Source organism: Anopheles ziemanni, chromosome X, assembly GCF_943734765.1.
Source record: "Anopheles ziemanni chromosome X, idAnoZiCoDA_A2_x.2, whole genome shotgun sequence".
NCBI classification, from domain to species: Eukaryota; Metazoa; Arthropoda; class Insecta; order Diptera; family Culicidae; genus Anopheles; species Anopheles ziemanni.
The window spans coordinates 12,063,735-12,081,126 of record NC_080707.1 but is presented as its reverse complement, the minus strand read 5'-3'; the positions used below and the strand labels follow the sequence as shown (position 1 = coordinate 12,081,126).

The window sequence follows — 17,392 nt, the reverse complement described above, 5'->3', positions numbered from 1 at the left end:
TTGTGACGGATTGTCTCGTCGCCCTGAAGAAATAGTGTTGCGGGAGTACGGAGTCATGGGTGTAGTACCACCCTTAGATTTCTCCTCCCGCAGAATGCGGCAGAAACGGTCGTTACCAAGTGTCACATGTACCTCAGTGAAATTGAAGCGCTGAAGACAGGAGCGTGCCTGCAAAGAAGAAGCATATTCTGCAAGAACTCTGCGTCATGTGCTGCAACCTGATTGCTGAAAGTTTGTTTTGTTATGGTCGAAATAAACCTCATCGTCAAGTGCACCGATTTATGAAGTTTTAGGAAGTTCAAGCTCAAAAGACCGTAAAGTAGCTTGTTGCAAGAATTGGTGAAACACTCATCGATCAATGGGCAGCAGCATCTATCAACGCGAAGCGAGAAATTTGCAGCCCGAGGCTACACTGGCACCCGTTCAGCGTCCTTCACTTTGCAGTTAAGCTAACATCTATCAAATCTTTGGCGTAGGAGTACAGTTATAATGAAACATAAAACTGGCACCCCGTCGAACATCATATCGCGTAGGTGTGGGAAGTGGTGCAAAAACTATCAGTGAGCATACAGCGCTTCCAGAGCAGTGTTTTCGTGAAATATGTGACGGAGGTGTGGGAAGCTTATAAAGAGCGAACTACTGATCCAGTAAGAAGTGAGCGTCCTAGCAGCCCCAGCAACAGCAGCAGCAGCATCATGGACGAGAACGAGGTGATGGCGGCGTTCCTGTGGAGCAAGCAGTCGCAGGAGATGTACAGCAACCAGGGCTTGAAGGACCTGCACCATCTGCACCAGGACTTCATTATCAACGACTACACCGACAAGATCGCGACCAATATCGACCTGCTAGATACGGAGCTGAAGTTTGCCTGGGCCGCGCTGAACCTGTTGAACGAGGAGTACACGAAAATGTCCGAGAAGGTGTTCAAGCTGCAGTCGCTCAACATATCACAGCAGCGCATCGTGCAAAACCTGCAGTTTATGGAGGAAAATCGGAAGGCCTACCTCGATATGATACCGGACTACGCGAAGCACCACGAGTTCTCGCTGCAGGAGCAGTCGCGCCTTCGCAAGGACCTCGAGTACCGGGACCGGATTAACGAGGCGCTGCTGAACAGCGGCATGATACCGCTGCAGGAGGAGCAGGAGGAGTTCATGCATAGGCACCAGCTGCAGCAGGAGGCGCAGCACCAGGAAAACCTCTTCCACCAACAGCTGGTCAGCTCGGCCCATATGTATCACGCGGGAATGCAGCTGCAGCACGTCGGTCAGCACGCCATGTACGATGGCAAGCACGTCCTGGAGCAGCAACGACTGCAGCTGCAGCAACAGCAGGCTCAGATGCCTTACGAGAACGAATTTCTGATGCTGCAGCGAAACCTCGCCTCCGTGCCGGAGGTGCTGCAAGAGCAGTTTGTGAAGCTGATACCGCAGGCCGGAGCGCACCTGCACAAGCCGCAGCTAGAGTCTGGAGGTGTGGGTGCGACGCTGCAGAAACCAGAACCGACACGGATATCGACGAATCCGTTCCTGTCCGCGGGCGAAGCCGACCGGGGTCTGCTGCGTAACATCGAGCCGGCGGACAGTGCGGCGATAATCGAGGAGCAGCTGCGTACCTCCTTCCTCAACCACGCCAAGCAGATCGAGCTCGAGTTCGGCACGCCCAAGTCGAAGCGCTTCTCGGCCGAGCGCATCGAGAAGATGCAAAGCGAGGAGGTACGCGAGCTGATCAACAAGATCATGAGCGAAGAGGACGTGGCGTCGCTCAGCAGCGAAGAGATGGACAAGGTGCGGTGCTTTATGGCGAAGAACTGCAGCGAGCTGATGGACGTTTTCGACGACGACCTGCAGCAGGTGGTGCACCCGGTGAAGACGGCTGAGCTGTTGTTGGCGCGTCATAAGCAGGCGCCCCGTGTGAGCCCCAAGAAGGATCTGCATCCCAAGTATTTGCCCGAGGGTATTGCGACGCTCACCAAGGACGATCTACTGACGGTCGAGAACGGGACCATCACGATCCAGGACAGCGCATCCGAGAGCGACTTCCGGTTGAATCTCAACGCCAGTACGCTGGATGCCGGTCTGGTCAACGAGGAGGGTACGTCGCCGAAGAAGTTGAGCGAGTTCTCACCCTTTGGGCTACAAGCGGCGGGCATGATGGTTGCTGGCGAGTTAGTTGGCCACACGGAAGCGAACACCGTAGCAGAGCTCAACAAAGTGCCATCGCAAGGGAAACAAGCGCCACTGCCGGTGGACTACCACGAGTCGGCGCTTCTGGTCAACCACTACGCAGCGGCTGAGGCAGCCTATGTGGAGGCCGCCAATCAGCGTGCCTCGGCGGTGAAACAACCCACCACGACGACGGTGGAAGAGCCGAAAACAACGATTCCTTCAACGTTCGCCTGCAGCAACTTGGTAGGGTTGACCAACGGGAACCCGCTGCATCCGAGCCTGCGGCCTAACATAACCGAAGCGCTGGAGATGACGACGTGCGTTGCATCTCAGAGCCTACCGCCAACGACCAGCGTCGTCGAGACGATGCATGTGCGTAAGCACTCTGGGGCCGGTATCGTATGCTCGGAGACGGTCGTCACGTCATCCTCTCGTAAGGCGAGCGTTAGCGAGGTGGTCGTTAAGTCGACCGTTTCAGACACCACAGACACGGCAGCTATCATCCAGGCCATCATTAGCCGCCGGTCGAGCGTGGCCGAGCCGTCGACCAGTCCACCGACGTTCCAGCCGCTGCCCGGCCAGACGTCCATAACCGATTCACCCGAAATGCAAGCAATATACGACAGCCTGTCGCGAAAGTCTAGCATACCCACGCTCAGCGACACGCTGTTCTTCCCGTCGTTGGACATTACCGACTCTGGGTTCGCCGACACGAGCGACAGCCTGGCACTGTTCTCTCAGCTGCCCCTGACGGTGCCGGCCGGCGAGGCGCCGGTCAGTCTGCCCGACTTTTCCACTATGTCAGCCATCTCCAACATGCCGGACAACTCCGACTGCTCCTCCTTTCTGCACATGTCGATGAACTCGTCCGGTATCAGCGAGGCGTCGGACAGCATCGCCTTCAGCCAGCCGATGCTGGCTAGCACCGACCATCCACCCAAAGACTCGATGGCACCGTCACTCACCGGAAAGTTGTCGACGCTGCCAGCCATCCTGGCCACCCCGACGCCTACCCTAACCGCTCTTGCTGAGGGTAAACCGATCGCGGAAGCGACGGCTCCCCTAGCCCCAACAACACTGACGGCGGTGACTACGGTCACTACTTCGGCCAGTGTGAAGGTGGTGGTAGCCTCTGGTAAACCGGCACCATCGACTGTGCCAGCAGTAGCACCACCTACAGCAACGGTGTCAACATCGAACGCGAAGCCTACCGTCACGGCTGCGGTTTCCGACAAAGAGCCAGCTCACTTTGCAAGAACCACCTCACAAGCGTCATCGACCACCGTGAGTGTTGTCTCCACAACGCCAGCGAGCAGTCAAGCTGTCAGTCAACCTCCGCCGACTAAGCCAGTCCTGCCAGCGACGACTGGGGCGGCGAAACCGCCTCCACAGCAGCCACCGAGCAGTCAGGCGGGTGACCAAAAGGGTGGGTTCTTCCAGGCGACCACCGTCAACCTGGGTAGCTTCTTCAACAAGGTGAACAAAAACCTCACCCATCAGGAGAGCAGCGATGGCACGATCGGTGCGAAGTCCAAGTCCTTCTTCGCGTCGATGAAGAGCTCGTTCAGCCTCGACTCGTCGAAGGCGTCGGTGGACGAGGTGGAACCTCAGCCGACGCAGACCGCCGCCTCCGCCGCCCCGGCGCACCTCGACTCCACGCAGGCGCAGCTACCGGAGCTTTCACCCGGTGCCGACAAAGGTGAGTTTTGCCACGAACTGCGACCAAGTCGCCTGCCTGCAGCTAGTTCTAGTTCTGAACCCACTGCCTAATTTAGAGCAAATTTGTTCGCCCGCAGATGTTACCCCCGGCACTGAGCCGGCGTTCCACGAGCCCGCATTCGACATGCACACGAATGGGGCGGGACCGAACCAGCCGTACGCCGGGCAACAGCCGTCTCCACCGAGGGAGACTCACGGTGGCTCGTACGAGGTCAGTCCAACCATGCCGCAGCAGAGTCCGATGAACGAGCTGGGCGTGGAGGAATCGTTCGGCTACGTTGCGGACGGTGAACTCGGCTACAATGGCGCTACCGCTGAGGACGCCCCGTACGGCACCAACGGTACCCAGCCGGAGACACCAGTGGCATCGGAGAGGGACGCCGAGCCGGCATCCCAGCAGAGACGGCAAAGCCTCTTTCGCACTCAGGGGAGTGAGGGTAAGCGGAGCACGCGTCTCACTAATCATAGCATCACACTAACTCTCTCCAACAAACATCACCGTTTACCAGATGGCGAAGGTGGCAGCAAGTGGAAGCTGCTGAAAACGCTCAAGGAGAAGCGTATCGAAGAGAAACAGAAAGTGGTCGAAGTCGGTGAGTCCTTCGACGACGAGCCCGGTCTGTTCAAAAAGGTGGACGTAAGTGGCAAGAACGAGGAGCCCGAGGTAAATGACGCCACTGAGGCATCCGTTTTCGGTGGGAAAAAGTTTACTATGCTATGAGATTGGTATTTCGGCGCTGTTGAGTTTGATTTGTGTTAAGCAAACAGAAACAAACAGAAAAAGAAAAACAAAAAGAGAAAAACAAAACGAGCAACAAAAAAAAACAATCCTAAATCAAAGTAAACCAGAATAAGCCTGAAAAGAAAACTAACAAACAAACAAAAAATTAACCCCAAAAACATACAAACAAGAACACAACTTAAAATTACGTACTGCGTTTACCTTTGCCACTCTTCTGTACTGTTTTGTTTCCGTATTCCTTCGTTGGGTTGTGCGAGCCATGAAACTTCTCGTGTGTTGTGCGTACTTTATGATCACCAATTAAACAACTGTCTTAACACTATCTCTATACATTTATTGCTGTACCTGGTGTGTGAGGGAATACTTTATGTTTTGTTTATGTGTTAATATCTGTTATTTTGGTCGGAATCAGTTTCGGAGAGTTTGTAGAGGTAAGAATAGTTATCTCTGTTAAGTTCCATCTCCTTTAGCTAGACCATTATTGCTGGTTCGGTACTGTCTGTAGAGACTGGTGTTCAGTTCAGAACCGTATATTATCTCATCCCGAACCCCCCCCCCGCCCCCGACCCCCTCTCAACTGTTAGCATTCGAAGTTGAAACCTCTTCAAAACATTACTTACCGTACTATTGCGAGACGCAAATGCAAGTAACCGTAGCCTAGTTCACATTATCGCGCGCAATACGCGCCGCTTCAACCATAATGCGCAAGAACGGATGCGACGAGCACCCAACCACAATTAATCCTGCCAATCCTGTTTTCCTACAGAAGCGTAACGGTACGGTCGATAGCGGACGGAACAATGGGTAGGTGTTGGCAAGGCGCTGAAGAAGTTCCGGGCCTTTTGTTACCCTTGGTTTGTGCTGTTCCTTTTTTTTTTGCAGACTGGGCGATAACACCTTCTACAGCAACATCGACAGTATGCCCGACATTCGACCGAGGAGAAAATCCATCCCGCTTGTCTCCGAGCTGGTAAGTGTGCGCGGTCGGTCAGAGCGGAAGGGTGAATGTCCCTGGTTTGACTCGTTCCCTTTGCTGTCTACTATATCACCGAGCTGTTGTGCTGGGTTCGAGGTTCCTAAACCCGACCTGCATTAATCGATGCCATTAACCAATCGGTAACGTGTTCGAGATCGATCGAGAAGCGTTACCGTGCGTTAAGTGATGAACAACATCGATTAGTGCTAGTCGGGAAGGAGTTACTACACACGCGACAGTTCACTTTGATTTCCAATATTTATACTGCATCGTACAAACCTTTCTCTCTCTTTTCTCTTCCGGTGTCCTTCCATAATCCTGGCCGCTCCGTACTTCTATCTAAATGTTCCGTCTCTGTGTATGTGTGTGTGTGTGTGTGTGTTTATGTGTGTGTATCCTTTTGACTGCGGCATCATAAAAATTGGATTGAAAAAAAAACAAACCCACCACCAAACATCATCAAACAATCAAACAACATAAAAAAATCGACCACTGTCCACCGATCCGTTACTGTACGCCCGCCCCGTCGTCATTTCCGCCGTAAAACAAAAATCTTCCTCGCCATACAAACAAATGTTCTTCCAACGTTCCAACAGGTCCTCAAAGTAAGTGTTCTCTTTAAGTACTCTGTTTAGTTTTTAGTTTTGAATCTTTTCTGTATGAATCTGCACGTCTGAGTACAATCTTGTACACGTTAACACCGCACGAAGTTTTTGATATGCTGTTCGTTAAACCGCCAACCGTGCTGTGAGTCGGTGTACTAACACATTATGTCTTTTTCTTCCGCCCCATGGCGCAGACCATGGCTGCGACGAAGCGTAACGCTGGTCTGACTTCTGCCGTGCCGCGAGCGACCCTGAACGACGAGGAGTTGGTAAGTCCCGTTTCGGGTTTTTTGTTGCGTTCTGTCGCACCTGTCATCAGGTCATGTTTTGTCTAATGATCGCTGTTCGCTTGCAGAAAATGCACGTGTACAAAAAGGCGCTACAGGCGCTGATTTATCCCATCTCTTCGACCACACCGCACAACTTTGTTCTCTGGACGGCGACCTCGCCGACGTACTGCTACGAGTGTGAGGGGTTGCTGTGGGGCATCGCACGGCAGGGCGTCCGGTGTACGGAGTGTGCGGTCAAGTGTCACGAAAAGTGCAAGGACCTGCTCAATGCAGATTGTTTGCAGAGTAGGTTGACGGAAAAACCAGCGAGTGGACGATTCGGATTGGACGGATTGGTACTGAGCCGTTGCTTTCTCTGCTTGTTCTAGTGTGCTTTGCTGGTGCTTCCGAAAAGAGCTCGAAACATGGCGCCGAAGACAAGGCCAACTCGGTGATAGCCGCAATGAAGGAGCGTATGAAGCAGCGGGAACGCGATCGTCCAGAAATATTTGAGCTAATAAGGTAGGTCGTAGGCTCTTACAGAAGTAATTGGTGAAATGGGCATCTGTCATCGGTAACGCCAACCTCATCGATTAATGCTTACCGCGGCTTATTCCACCTTCACAGGAAGGTGTTTGCCGTGGAGGAGAAGAGCCACGCCGGGCACATGAAGGCGGTGAAGCAGAGCGTGCTGGATGGGACGAGCAAGTGGTCGGCGAAGATAGCCATCACGGTCATCTGCGCTCAGGGGTTGATAGCCAAGGATAAGAGTGGCACCAGCGATCCGTACGTAACGGTGCAGGTGAGCAAGGTGAAAAAGCGCACCCGCACGATGCCACAGGAGCTGAACCCGGTGTGGAATGAAAAATTCAACTTGTAAGTATCGACCGTATGGCGTAGCTCGAAACAGGGTCGATGGCGTCATTCCCGCATTCTTTGTCATTCCGTAACAGCGAGTGCCACAACTCGTCCGATCGCATAAAGGTGCGCGTGTGGGACGAGGATAACGATCTCAAATCAAAACTGCGACAGAAGTTAACGCGAGAGTCGGACGACTTTCTCGGACAGACAATCATTGAGGTGCGAACGCTTTCCGGCGAGATGGACGTATGGTACAACCTGGAGAAGCGTACGGACAAATCGGCCGTGTCCGGGGCGATCCGCTTGCACATCTCCGTAGAGATTAAGGGCGAGGAGAAGGTGGCACCGTACCATGTGCAGTACACCTGCCTGCACGAGAATGTGTTCCACTACTTGTGCGAGGAGGCACTAGGCGCGGTAAGTGAGCCGGTCACACGTCTTTTCCTACACTGGACGTGTCCCTAACCCGTACGCATCCATCCATTTGCAGGTAAATCTTCCCCAGACCAAGGGCGACGATGGGTGGAAGATTTACTTCGACGAGACGCCGGAAGAGATCGTGGATGAGTTCGCGATGCGCTACGGCATCGAGAACATCTATCAAGCCATGACGCACTTTCATTGCCTATCTACGAAGTACCTGTGCGCTGGAGTACCGGCTGTTATGAGTACACTATTAGCTAATATCAACGCCTACTATGCACACACTACGGCTTCTAGCGCGGTATCGGCTAGTGATCGCTTCGCCGCCAGTAACTTTGGCGTAAGTTTTTGGCGCGGTTTCGTTCTCGGCCGGTTCTCACCACGTTTCACTCGTTTGCTTGCAGAAAGAAAAGTTCGTCAAGCTACTGGACCAGCTGCACAACTCGCTCCGGATCGACCTGTCCATGTATAGAAATAATTTCCCCGCTTCCAGCCAGGAGAAGCTAATGGATCTAAAATCTACAGTAGATTTGTTAACCAGTATTACCTTTTTCCGTATGAAAGTACGCAATCCTCCATACATCTGTGGTACGGCCACATCAGGATCTTATCTAACCGACTTCAAACTGCCTTTACAGGTTCAAGAACTCTCCAGCCCACCTAGAGCAAGCACAGTGGTGAAGGATTGTGTTAAGGCTTGTCTGCGATCAACCTATCAATTTTTATTCGAGAACTGTTACGAATTGTATAATCGAGAGTTTCAGGTGCGGCACACATCTCCCCGTTGGTTGGTAGCGAGGTTCCACTAACCTTCTTCCATTCGTCTGTTACTTCCTACAGGTTGACCCAAATGAAGCCAAACGTGAGGGCGAAGACCACGGACCAAAACTAGAGAACGTTGATTTCTGGCACAAGCTAATAGCTTTAATTGTATCAGTTATTGAGGAAGATAAAAATAGTTATAGCGCTGTACTTAATCAATTCCCGCAAGAGCTTAACATCGGGCAGGTGGGTCAGATGTGTGGTTGTGTGGAGTGTGGGCAAAACGGTTGCTCGTCGCGTACCATTAACGTTCTTTTACAATCCCGTACCCGTTGCCTCCGCTTGCCAGGTGTCTGCAGCGACCATGTGGAGCCTGTTCGCCGTCGACATGAAGTACGCCTTGGAGGAGCACGAGCAGCACCGGCTGTGCAAGTCGTCCGCGTACATGAATCTGCATTTCAAGGTGAAATGGCTGTATACGAACTACGTCAAGGAGGTGCCACCGTACAAGGGTGCCGTGCCGGAGTACCCGGCCTGGTTCGAGCCGTTCGTCATGCAGTGGCTGAACGAGAACGATGACGTGTCGTTGGAGTACTTGCACGGCGCGTTCAAGCGTGACAAGAAAGATGGGGTACTGGACCGCCGACATGGTCGATCGTGCGTGTGCACACCTTACTCATGCCACTCTCGTGTAACCGTTTCTATTTTCAGTTCCAAAAAAGTAGTGAGCATGCTCTCTTCTCAAACTCGGTCGTCGATGTCTTTACGCAGCTAACACAGTGCTTCGATGTGGTGAGCAAACTCGACTGTCCCGATCCAGAAATCTGGAAGCGTTACATGCGACGTTTTGCTAAGACCATTGTTAAAGTACTGCTTGCGTACGTTGATATCGTCAAATCGGAGTTCCCCGATATTATGCATGAGGAGCGAACAGTAAGCCACTTACCGATACACCCACTTAGCACGGATCTGCCGTTGCCACTTGCCGTTGCTTAACTGTTTTCTGTTCGTTCTTTTTCCCCACCCTCGCTACCCCTAACCACCCGTTCCACCAGGCGTGCATTCTTATGAACAACATCCAGCAGCTCCGGGTGCAGCTTGAGAAGATGTTCGAGTCGATGGGCGGAGACAAGCTGGAGGAGGATGCGGCCAACATTCTGAAGGAGCTGCAGCAGAACCTAAACACCGCGCTGGACGACCTGGCGACGCAGTTCGCAAAGAGGTGAGCTAGCGGATGACGTTTCCCACCTTCGGTACCATACCTATCCTATGCTCTCCCTTTCCATGCAGTCTGGAACCGCGAATTACGGGCAGTGTTCGGGAGCTGGGCGATCTGCTTCAGCAGGTGAAACAGCAGAGCTCGTTGTTCCACGCGCCGCCGGCGGACGATGCGAACCTGATCGCAATCGAGGCAGACGAGGTGCTGCGCCCCCTGATGGACCTGTTGGACGGTTCGCTGTCGATGTACGCTCAGTCTTGTGAAAAGACCGTATTGAAAAGACTGCTAAAAGAACTATGGAAGATAGTAATTCGAACGTTGGAGAAAACGATTGTGCTTCCTCCGATGACCGATCGAACGGTAAGTTCTTCTCTTACATGTCCTTGAACGAGCTCCCATATGCCATTCCTTCCTCAGATGGTGTTCAAGCATCTCACCGACAATGCCAAGAATCTGGCAGCGAATGCCAAAATCGAGGATATGTCGCGTCTCATCAAGAATCACATGTCCGGCAAGCAGGACGCGAAGAATGTGCTCAGCGGTGTCATGGACATTTCCAAGGAGGTTAGTATCGCTAGTGTTTGCGTCTGTGTGTGGACAAGATTGTCTCACAAAAATCCTTTTATTGCCCCCTATCTTCCAACAGATGGAGAAAAATCTGTCACCAAAGCAGTGTGCGGTGTTGGAGGTTGCCCTTGGCACCATCCAGCAATACTTCCACGCCGGCGGCAATGGGCTGAAGATGCCATTCCTGGAGAAGTCACCAGAGCTGCAAAGTCTCAAGTACGCGCTGAGCTTGTACACGCAAACGACGGACACGCTCATCAAGTCGTTCGTCTCCGGGCAAGGTGCCTCCGAAGGTATGATCCAAGAACTTTGAAACTAGTGGAACGTCGTTGTTTATCGCTCGAATGTTTTCTCTTCCTTTCCCAACCTCGCAGAAGGGGTTAGCCATGATGATGCGTCCGTTGGAGAAGTATCCATTCAGATAGACGTCTCATCGAATCCGGAGAACGGAGAGCAGAAAATATCCGTCAAGGGTAAGTTGGCGTTAGTGAACCTCGTATAGACAATCTAACCCCCACCCTGTTTATTGCACCACACAGTAATCGCTGCCAACGATCTCAAATGGACCGTCCCGTCCGGCATGTTCCGGCCATTCATCGAGGTTAACCTGATTGGACCACACCTCAACGATAGGAAACGAAAGTTCGCTACCAAGTCGAAATCGAACAACTGGTCGCCGAAGTATAACGACACCTTCCACTTGTGAGTATACCGTCTGCAATGGCCCCCGTGCTGCGATGTCTTGCTCAAACAATCCTCTCCCCACCCCCGCAGCATTATCGGCAACGAGGAACAGCTGGAATTCTTCGAGCTACACATATGCGTTAAGGACTACTGCTTCGCACGCGAGGATCGCCTGGTCGGCGTGGCAATACTAAAATTAAAAGACGTTGTTGATCAGGTATGCTATTGGGTTTTTGCCGTTGTGTGAGTGGATGGATACGGATGAATGTGATGGACGGTTGAGAACTAAGAGGAACTATTCGAGCCAAACCGGATGCCTAAGACGACTACACTAGGATAGGCTGAAGTCGGCGAAGCAGAGCTATCGACACAGCTGTCGGCGTCCCATGGACAGCAGGAAGGGTAAGTGCACACATAGTGCGTGTTTTTCAGCACTTCCTTTTGTATATTCCAGATAGAGCTCTTTGGGATGTCATGGAAATCGCAACCTCCCTGTCGTGTGGCGTTCTGGATGTCGTGAGCCGAACTGACTGCAGTGAACCTTGCATAATTTGGAAGACATGTAGTTGTTTACTTTTGGAATAATAAAAAGGCTAGATGGATGTGATACCTCAGCTAAGAGCGAAAACATAGACTCAGACTCTGTGGTGGTTACTGTATGCATGTATAATTTTGCTTTATTTCTACATTCAACTGATGAACCATGGAAGCATTTAACATCTACACGTCGGAATACACGTTACACGATTATGAGCAGGTTCGTCTGGGAAAGCAGGTGAGAAAAACGCTTGCAGGAAGCGACCAGCAGTCGGCACGGTGCGCTCTAAGTGCGCTATTGCTGATGATGTGCCGGGCCGGCGAAGGTTCGGTTTCACATGGCCTCGTTCTTGATCACCTTCGCGCCGTCCTTGAGCGAACACTTCTGGTCGGTGCCGCTGTCGTAGTCGCGCGTCCAGAACTGCCGGATCTCCTGCCGGCGGTTCTTCATCAAGCACTTGTACTCCGAGATGCGCATCTTCTTGCCGTCGATGATGCAGGTGCGCTTCGGGCGCGGCCGATACCGGTAGTCCGGGTGCTTCTCCATGTGCTGCTTGGAGAGCTTCGCCTGCTCCTCGTAGTACGGCTGCTTCTCGAGGTTGGTCATCGCCTTCCAGCGGGCGCCCAGTATCTTCGAGATGTTGGAATTGTGCATGTCCGGGCAGGCCTTCAGGATCTTGCGCCGCTCGTCCTTCGCCCACACCATGAACGCGTTCATCGGTCGCTTGATGTGGTTCTTCTCGGTACTCGACGACCGGCTGCGACTGCTGCCAATGTCCGCCCCGAGCTCGAGCGCTCCCAGCGACCCCATGCCCTTGTCCTTCTTGCTGCTCCCACTGCCGCCGCCTCCGCCACCACCACCGCTGCCGCCACCACCACCAACCGCGAGCGACTGCTGGCGCTGAATGAGGTGCCGGTTCATGTTGTCCAGCATGGAGGTGCTATTGAAAGGCGATAGGACCGGGGTACCTCCACCAGAGCCTCCACCACTGCCACCGCCGCCACCACCACCACCACCACCACCACCAGCACCGGTCTTGAGGAAGAACTCCGGCGGTATCGAATAGCTGGATGCGTCTCCCAGCAAGCCCTGCTTGTCGTCCGGACTGCTATGGTGCGGGCTGGGCGACTGATGGTAGATGCTGAGCTTCGGATGCTTCGCCCCCATCCCGGGGTCCTGTGCGCCATAGTCGAAGAGGTGATTCGGGTCGAGCTCCAACCGGTCGCGCTTCGATTTGTGCAGGAAGTACTTGTCGGAGCAGTCCTTATCCAGCAGCGCAACCCCTCCCGCGCCCATCAGCTCCAGCCTGTGGCTGATGTCGTCCGCTTCGCACGCACCGAACAGCCCGCCGGGCCCGAACGACCCAACGCCTCCACCGCCACCACCACCACCTCCGCCGCCCAGCTTCGTTCCATTGGGGAGCTCGAGCGGCGGCAACAGCGACGGGCTGTCGCGCGACGGTTTCCGCTTGCTCAGGTTGATCGGTACGTCCGGCTCCTTCGCGTGGTATCTTTGGTTTTCCTGCTCCTGCTTCGCCTGCTCATACTCTTCGTACAGCGTGAGCGAGCTGCCGCCGCCCGAACCGCCGCAGTTCAGTGGCGGGGCGAGCATCGGTTGTTTCGCCATCAGCATCGGCGCCAGCTCCGGATCGGTCGCGTCGGGCGCCATCAGCTGCTGCTGCGTGCGCTTGCGCGAGTTCCGGCGCGGGCCGCTACTGCTGCCGGGGACGGCGGTGGCGGGGAAGGCGGACGCGAGCTGCGCGGCAATCCCCGCGTGCCCCACCAGCCCCCCGTGCCCGTCCGACATTTTGCTGGCTATCGACTGAAAGACGTTCTGGTACCGGCGGATGCAGTTGTCCGGTTCGCCGGCGTTGCCCACCACCGCCTGCCCCGCACCGTCCGGTCCCCCGCCGGCAATATCACAGTCGATGATGGTGGCCCCGGTGGGCGACTGGGTGGACGAGCCGACGCTGGTGGCGGTGGCGGAGGTGGAGGCGATGGTACCGGGCGCCGCCCCACCCAAGCCGGGCGAACTGCACATCTGGACCGTCGCGGAGGGCGCAGCCGCCGTCACCGTCGACGAGGAGCAGGAGGAGGACAGGCCGATCGGTGCCGGTGGGGACATGGCGCTGCTGCTGCTACTACTTCCACCCCCGCCTCCGGCAGGCCCGCGGCTTCCCTCGCTACCGCCGCTGACGGCCGTCGCCGCGCTCCCGCCCTGCAGGCAAGATGGCGGCTGGTCGAGGTTACTTTTGGAATTATTGTTCAGTTTGTACTTCCGACTCTCGCCCTGCAGAAAATACGAACGTCAGACATGTGCCACATACATAGACACACACACTCAGAGACACACATACACACACTTATAAAAAAAAACATGTAAATACAGATGGTGAAGATGGATGTATTATTAAAACGAACGAAAGGCAGAACAAAAGGAAACAAGTAAATAATGCAGAGCGAAAACCCGTACTAAAGCAGAGACCATTTGCACGGACCTAGTAGCAAAGCAACCGGAGAGTGTTGATAAGCGGAGTTTACAACGCACCTGTACCGAACAATAGTTTGAAAATGGTTAGATGAAAATATCTGCTTCACAATGTGTTACATGAGAGGTTCAAGATAAATATATCGATGTATCTTTGTTTATAAACAGAGTTAATGAGAGGCAATAAAGGTATGGTCAGCAAGAGCTTTCCGAAGCAGCCCCTACATAGCACCAGCGCACCAGCGTCTAACAGAGGTTACCAGATGTAGTTGTTACCGAAAAAGCCGTAGGTTAGCCCATTCTAAGCCACTTTCGCAACGCCGGATTTTATAGACTTTTCGCACGCAATCGTCATAGAGCAGCAGGTGGCGAGAGGAAAGCTAGAGACATTGGGAGGCCAACACCGACATCGGGTTATGTCGACGAGGTCGACGCGTGTGAGTCCCAGCTCCCGAGTAGCACCCAGCTGTGATGTGGTTTTGTTAGTTCATTTTCGGAACTGGCACACGGATCCGGAGTTCGCCGGGGATTAGTCACGCTGCGCGGACACATCGCGGTGGTATGCTTACAAATTCCGCCTTCAGCAGCATTTCGCGCCATATCGTGAAATACATGATCAGTCGGTTGATGTTCTTCTCCTTCTCGTACAGCGACTCCTTGAAGCTTCTGTTTGAGCGGTGTTTGAGGTTGGATTTGGGTTATCGGGTGCCGGGGTGTGATGTAAAGAGAAAGGAACGATTTCAGATGCAGTAGCCCGCGGGGTGTGAGTGAGATTCTGAACCTGGAGGCGAAGAGTGAGGTGGAGTGCCACCACCCGAAAGCAGAGCCCCCTCCTTGCGTCGGTATACCTTTTGATAAGCTTGATGTTGTTCTGCGAGGAGCTGCAGTTCATGTTGGGCGTGTTGTCGTCCACGGTGTGGCTGTGCTGGGCATGGTTGTTGAGCAGCGTGTTCGGTATCTCGTTGGGGAAGTCCAGCAGGCTCAGGTTCAACCGCATCAGGTAGATCTCGCTCATGCTGAGCTGCAGGTTGGTGATGCGCTCGTCCAGCCGCGACCGGAATGACTCCAGGTTGTTCTTCTCCACATACTGGTTGTTCAGCTGGTGGTGCGTCGACCCCGCAGCCGCAATCGTTGGCACCTCGGGCGACGACGGTGGGTGCGTATCTTCTGGCTGGCAGTTGTTGTTGTTGTTGGTGTTGGTGTTGTTATTGTTGTTGTTGTTATTGTTGTTGTTATTGTTGTTTGGAGGACCACCGCTGCCGTAGCTGTTCTTATCTGGAGAAATTGGAGCAGTTCAGAAAAAGAATTCGTTCGCTAAGTCGGATATGAGGTGATGCGAGGTGATCCATTCCATACTGACCGTTGATGTTGTTGTTCAGGCTGTCGAAGTTATCCACGATCGTCTTCAGATGGTTCAGGATCATGTTGTTGATCTTGCGCGGCGCGCCCCCAGCCCCTGGCGCTATCTTCGGCCCCGGGATGGCGGTCGGTGACGTCGGTGCGGCCTGCTCCTGCTGGCTGTTGTTCGAGATGTTCAGGTTGTCCAGGTTCATCGTCAGCTGAAAGTTATCCTGCGCACGCCCCAGCCCCGGATCGGACCCCTTCAGGATGTAGCTGGCGACGTTCAGAAACGGCAGGTTGTAGTGGAAGTCGTGCTCCAGCGGCATCAGGTGCTCGTCGTGCCGGCTGCTGATCAGGTCGGTGTGCTTGAGAAACTTCGGATCGGCACTCATCTTCTGCATCGCGATGAAGTTGGTGTCGAACGCACAGTTCAGCTCCTTCACCGGCGACGCCTTGATGAACTCCTCATTCTTCAGCGAAATCTTCTTGAAGTTGTTCTTCTCGATCGTCACCGCGTTCGACAGCTTGTTCGGGGGTGACTTGCGCTTCGACGACATTGGGAAGCTGTCTGTGTGTGTATGCGTGTGTATATGTGTGTGTATGTGTGCGAGAATGTGTGTGCTTGTTTACTTTTTTGGTTTTCAAAAGATTTTCCAACCAACTGTAAGGTAATGATTTGTCAGTTTCATTCATCAATGTAGACAGAAAGTAGTTTAAAACCGTCGAGAGTTTCAATAGTATCACATCGGTGTCATCGAGGAATCGTCGGCTCCATTTTCTTCTTTTAAATGCTTTCTTTCAGGAACGTTTACACACATTTTACAAACGCTTTTGAATCTTTTTTCTTTTTTCTTCGTTCTCTTGGATTTTTGCTGTTTTTACCTGTTAAACATCATCCTCTAAAACGGTTTATACAGGGTTTTGCTTTCAGAGACAAAGCAGACGCATTTTTAGCAACACTCCGTTCCACTTGGTAAATCCTTTATCCGTTTTTACGCCTAATCCATGCGGGTTTTCCGGATCGAGCACGCGCTACGCAACGCGTTCTGGCGCAAAATAAACTTAAAAAAATGTTCGGCTGGCATTATGTTAAGCCAACCGGACTCCGCTCACTAACTTATTTAATCTTCTGAACACGAAACACCGAAATTTTCCAATATTTTCCAATATGTCTTCTTAATATGTAATTTCACCGTTATTTACGAATTTGGTTAATCAATTTATAATATGCGCAATGGCAGACACTGTAAGCGACATGAAAAATATGGAATAAGTAGCCAATTGAAGGAAAAATATGGCTACCCTCTGTATTTGTAGTGTTTCGTAAAGAATTACAAATTCGAAAAAGAATAAAATAGGAAACCATTTGTTTATTCCATTTTTTTCCAAGCGAAACAGTGGAGCGGTTAAGAAATAAATAATACGTATGCGAGGGAATATCTTTATTATTGCGGAGGGGAGAAAAAAAAAGGCAACAGGGACCGAGAGGGATGGAGAATACGAACATAAAATAAATTGCAATGGCGGGTAAACAGACATGTTATACGGGGACAAAGAACGAACATAGTTTCAGCCGCAAAGGGGGGAAATGAGGGAAAATCGTACGTCGAACAATGCCGCTTTTGTTCATCGCGTACAGGGTTAATAACACGGCATCTGGCGAACTAGCCACAGGATAAATGCGGGGTGGAAATGCGTTTGGTATGGAAGAGCAATGATTAATTATAACAAGTGTAAACATTTATGCGGTTTCGGATGCTGGATTAAATATGTGCGTTTGTTTTCGTCTTAACACTAGGCCGGAGGAAAATATGTAGCAAAATCGCAATCGAGAGTTTGATCGTACCACTTGCCGAGTTTTCAATTCAAAACTACAGGTTTTTGGTTTTATGTTTCAGCGTTGAGTGACTCAACTTTATATTCCAATTTACATCTTCAAGAGCGCACCACCCATACCGCCCGCCCAACCAACCCACCCACCCATTCTAGGCAGTACCAGAACCACCCACCCACCAGCCCGCCCACCCGCGC

General features: G+C 52.7%; 2 protein-coding genes across 2 annotated transcripts; one reads left to right on the top strand and one right to left on the bottom strand.

Moving 5' to 3' along the window:
• The first annotated feature begins 695 nt into the window (after positions 1-695).
• LOC131291079 (uncharacterized) lies at positions 696-11,242 on the top strand. Its single transcript, XM_058320267.1, has 25 exons — positions 696-1,397; positions 1,434-3,867; positions 3,965-4,333; positions 4,397-4,551; positions 5,396-5,433; positions 5,512-5,599; positions 6,202-6,210; positions 6,405-6,479; positions 6,566-6,785; positions 6,869-7,001; positions 7,107-7,355; positions 7,433-7,757; positions 7,831-8,103; positions 8,168-8,326; positions 8,402-8,527; positions 8,604-8,771; positions 8,875-9,156; positions 9,237-9,458; positions 9,581-9,747; positions 9,816-10,104; positions 10,162-10,323; positions 10,391-10,604; positions 10,686-10,784; positions 10,851-11,013; positions 11,086-11,242. The coding sequence occupies exons 1-25, from the start codon at positions 696-698 to the stop codon at positions 11,240-11,242; spliced, it is 7,278 nt and encodes a 2,425-aa protein (XP_058176250.1).
• A 484-nt stretch (positions 11,243-11,726) lies between these two features.
• On the bottom strand, positions 11,727-15,918 carry LOC131290931 (uncharacterized). The gene is made up of 5 exons (XM_058320119.1): positions 15,381-15,918; positions 14,869-15,295; positions 14,590-14,686; positions 13,614-13,822; positions 11,727-13,502 (listed from the first exon to the last, which is right to left on the bottom strand). The coding sequence occupies exons 1-5, from the start codon at positions 15,916-15,918 to the stop codon at positions 11,867-11,869; spliced, it is 2,907 nt and encodes a 968-aa protein (XP_058176102.1). The 3' UTR covers positions 11,727-11,866.
• Positions 15,919-17,392: the final 1,474 nt, after the last annotated feature.

Bases quoted from the DNA above. Each gene is read 5' to 3' on its own strand.
- LOC131290931 (XM_058320119.1), bottom strand. From the start codon at position 15,918: ATGTCGTCGAAGCGCAAGTCACCCCCGAACAAGCTGTCGAACGCGGTG. The intron at 13,823-14,589 runs GTAAGCATACCA...TATTTTCTGCAG, and splicing joins TGCTGCTGAAGGCGGAATTT to GGCGAGAGTCGGAAGTACAA. The intron at 13,503-13,613 runs GTCGACGGTGAC...CACCGCCACCAG, and splicing joins CTGTCCTCCTCCTGCTCCTC to CGTCGGCTCGTCCACCCAGT.
- LOC131291079 (XM_058320267.1), top strand. From the start codon at position 696: ATGGACGAGAACGAGGTGATGGCGGCGTTCCTGTGGAGCAAGCAGTCG. The intron at 4,334-4,396 runs GCACGCGTCTCA...ACCGTTTACCAG, and splicing joins GGGGAGTGAGGGTAAGCGGA to ATGGCGAAGGTGGCAGCAAG. The intron at 8,104-8,167 runs GTAAGTTTTTGG...GTTTGCTTGCAG, and splicing joins TCGCCGCCAGTAACTTTGGC to AAAGAAAAGTTCGTCAAGCT.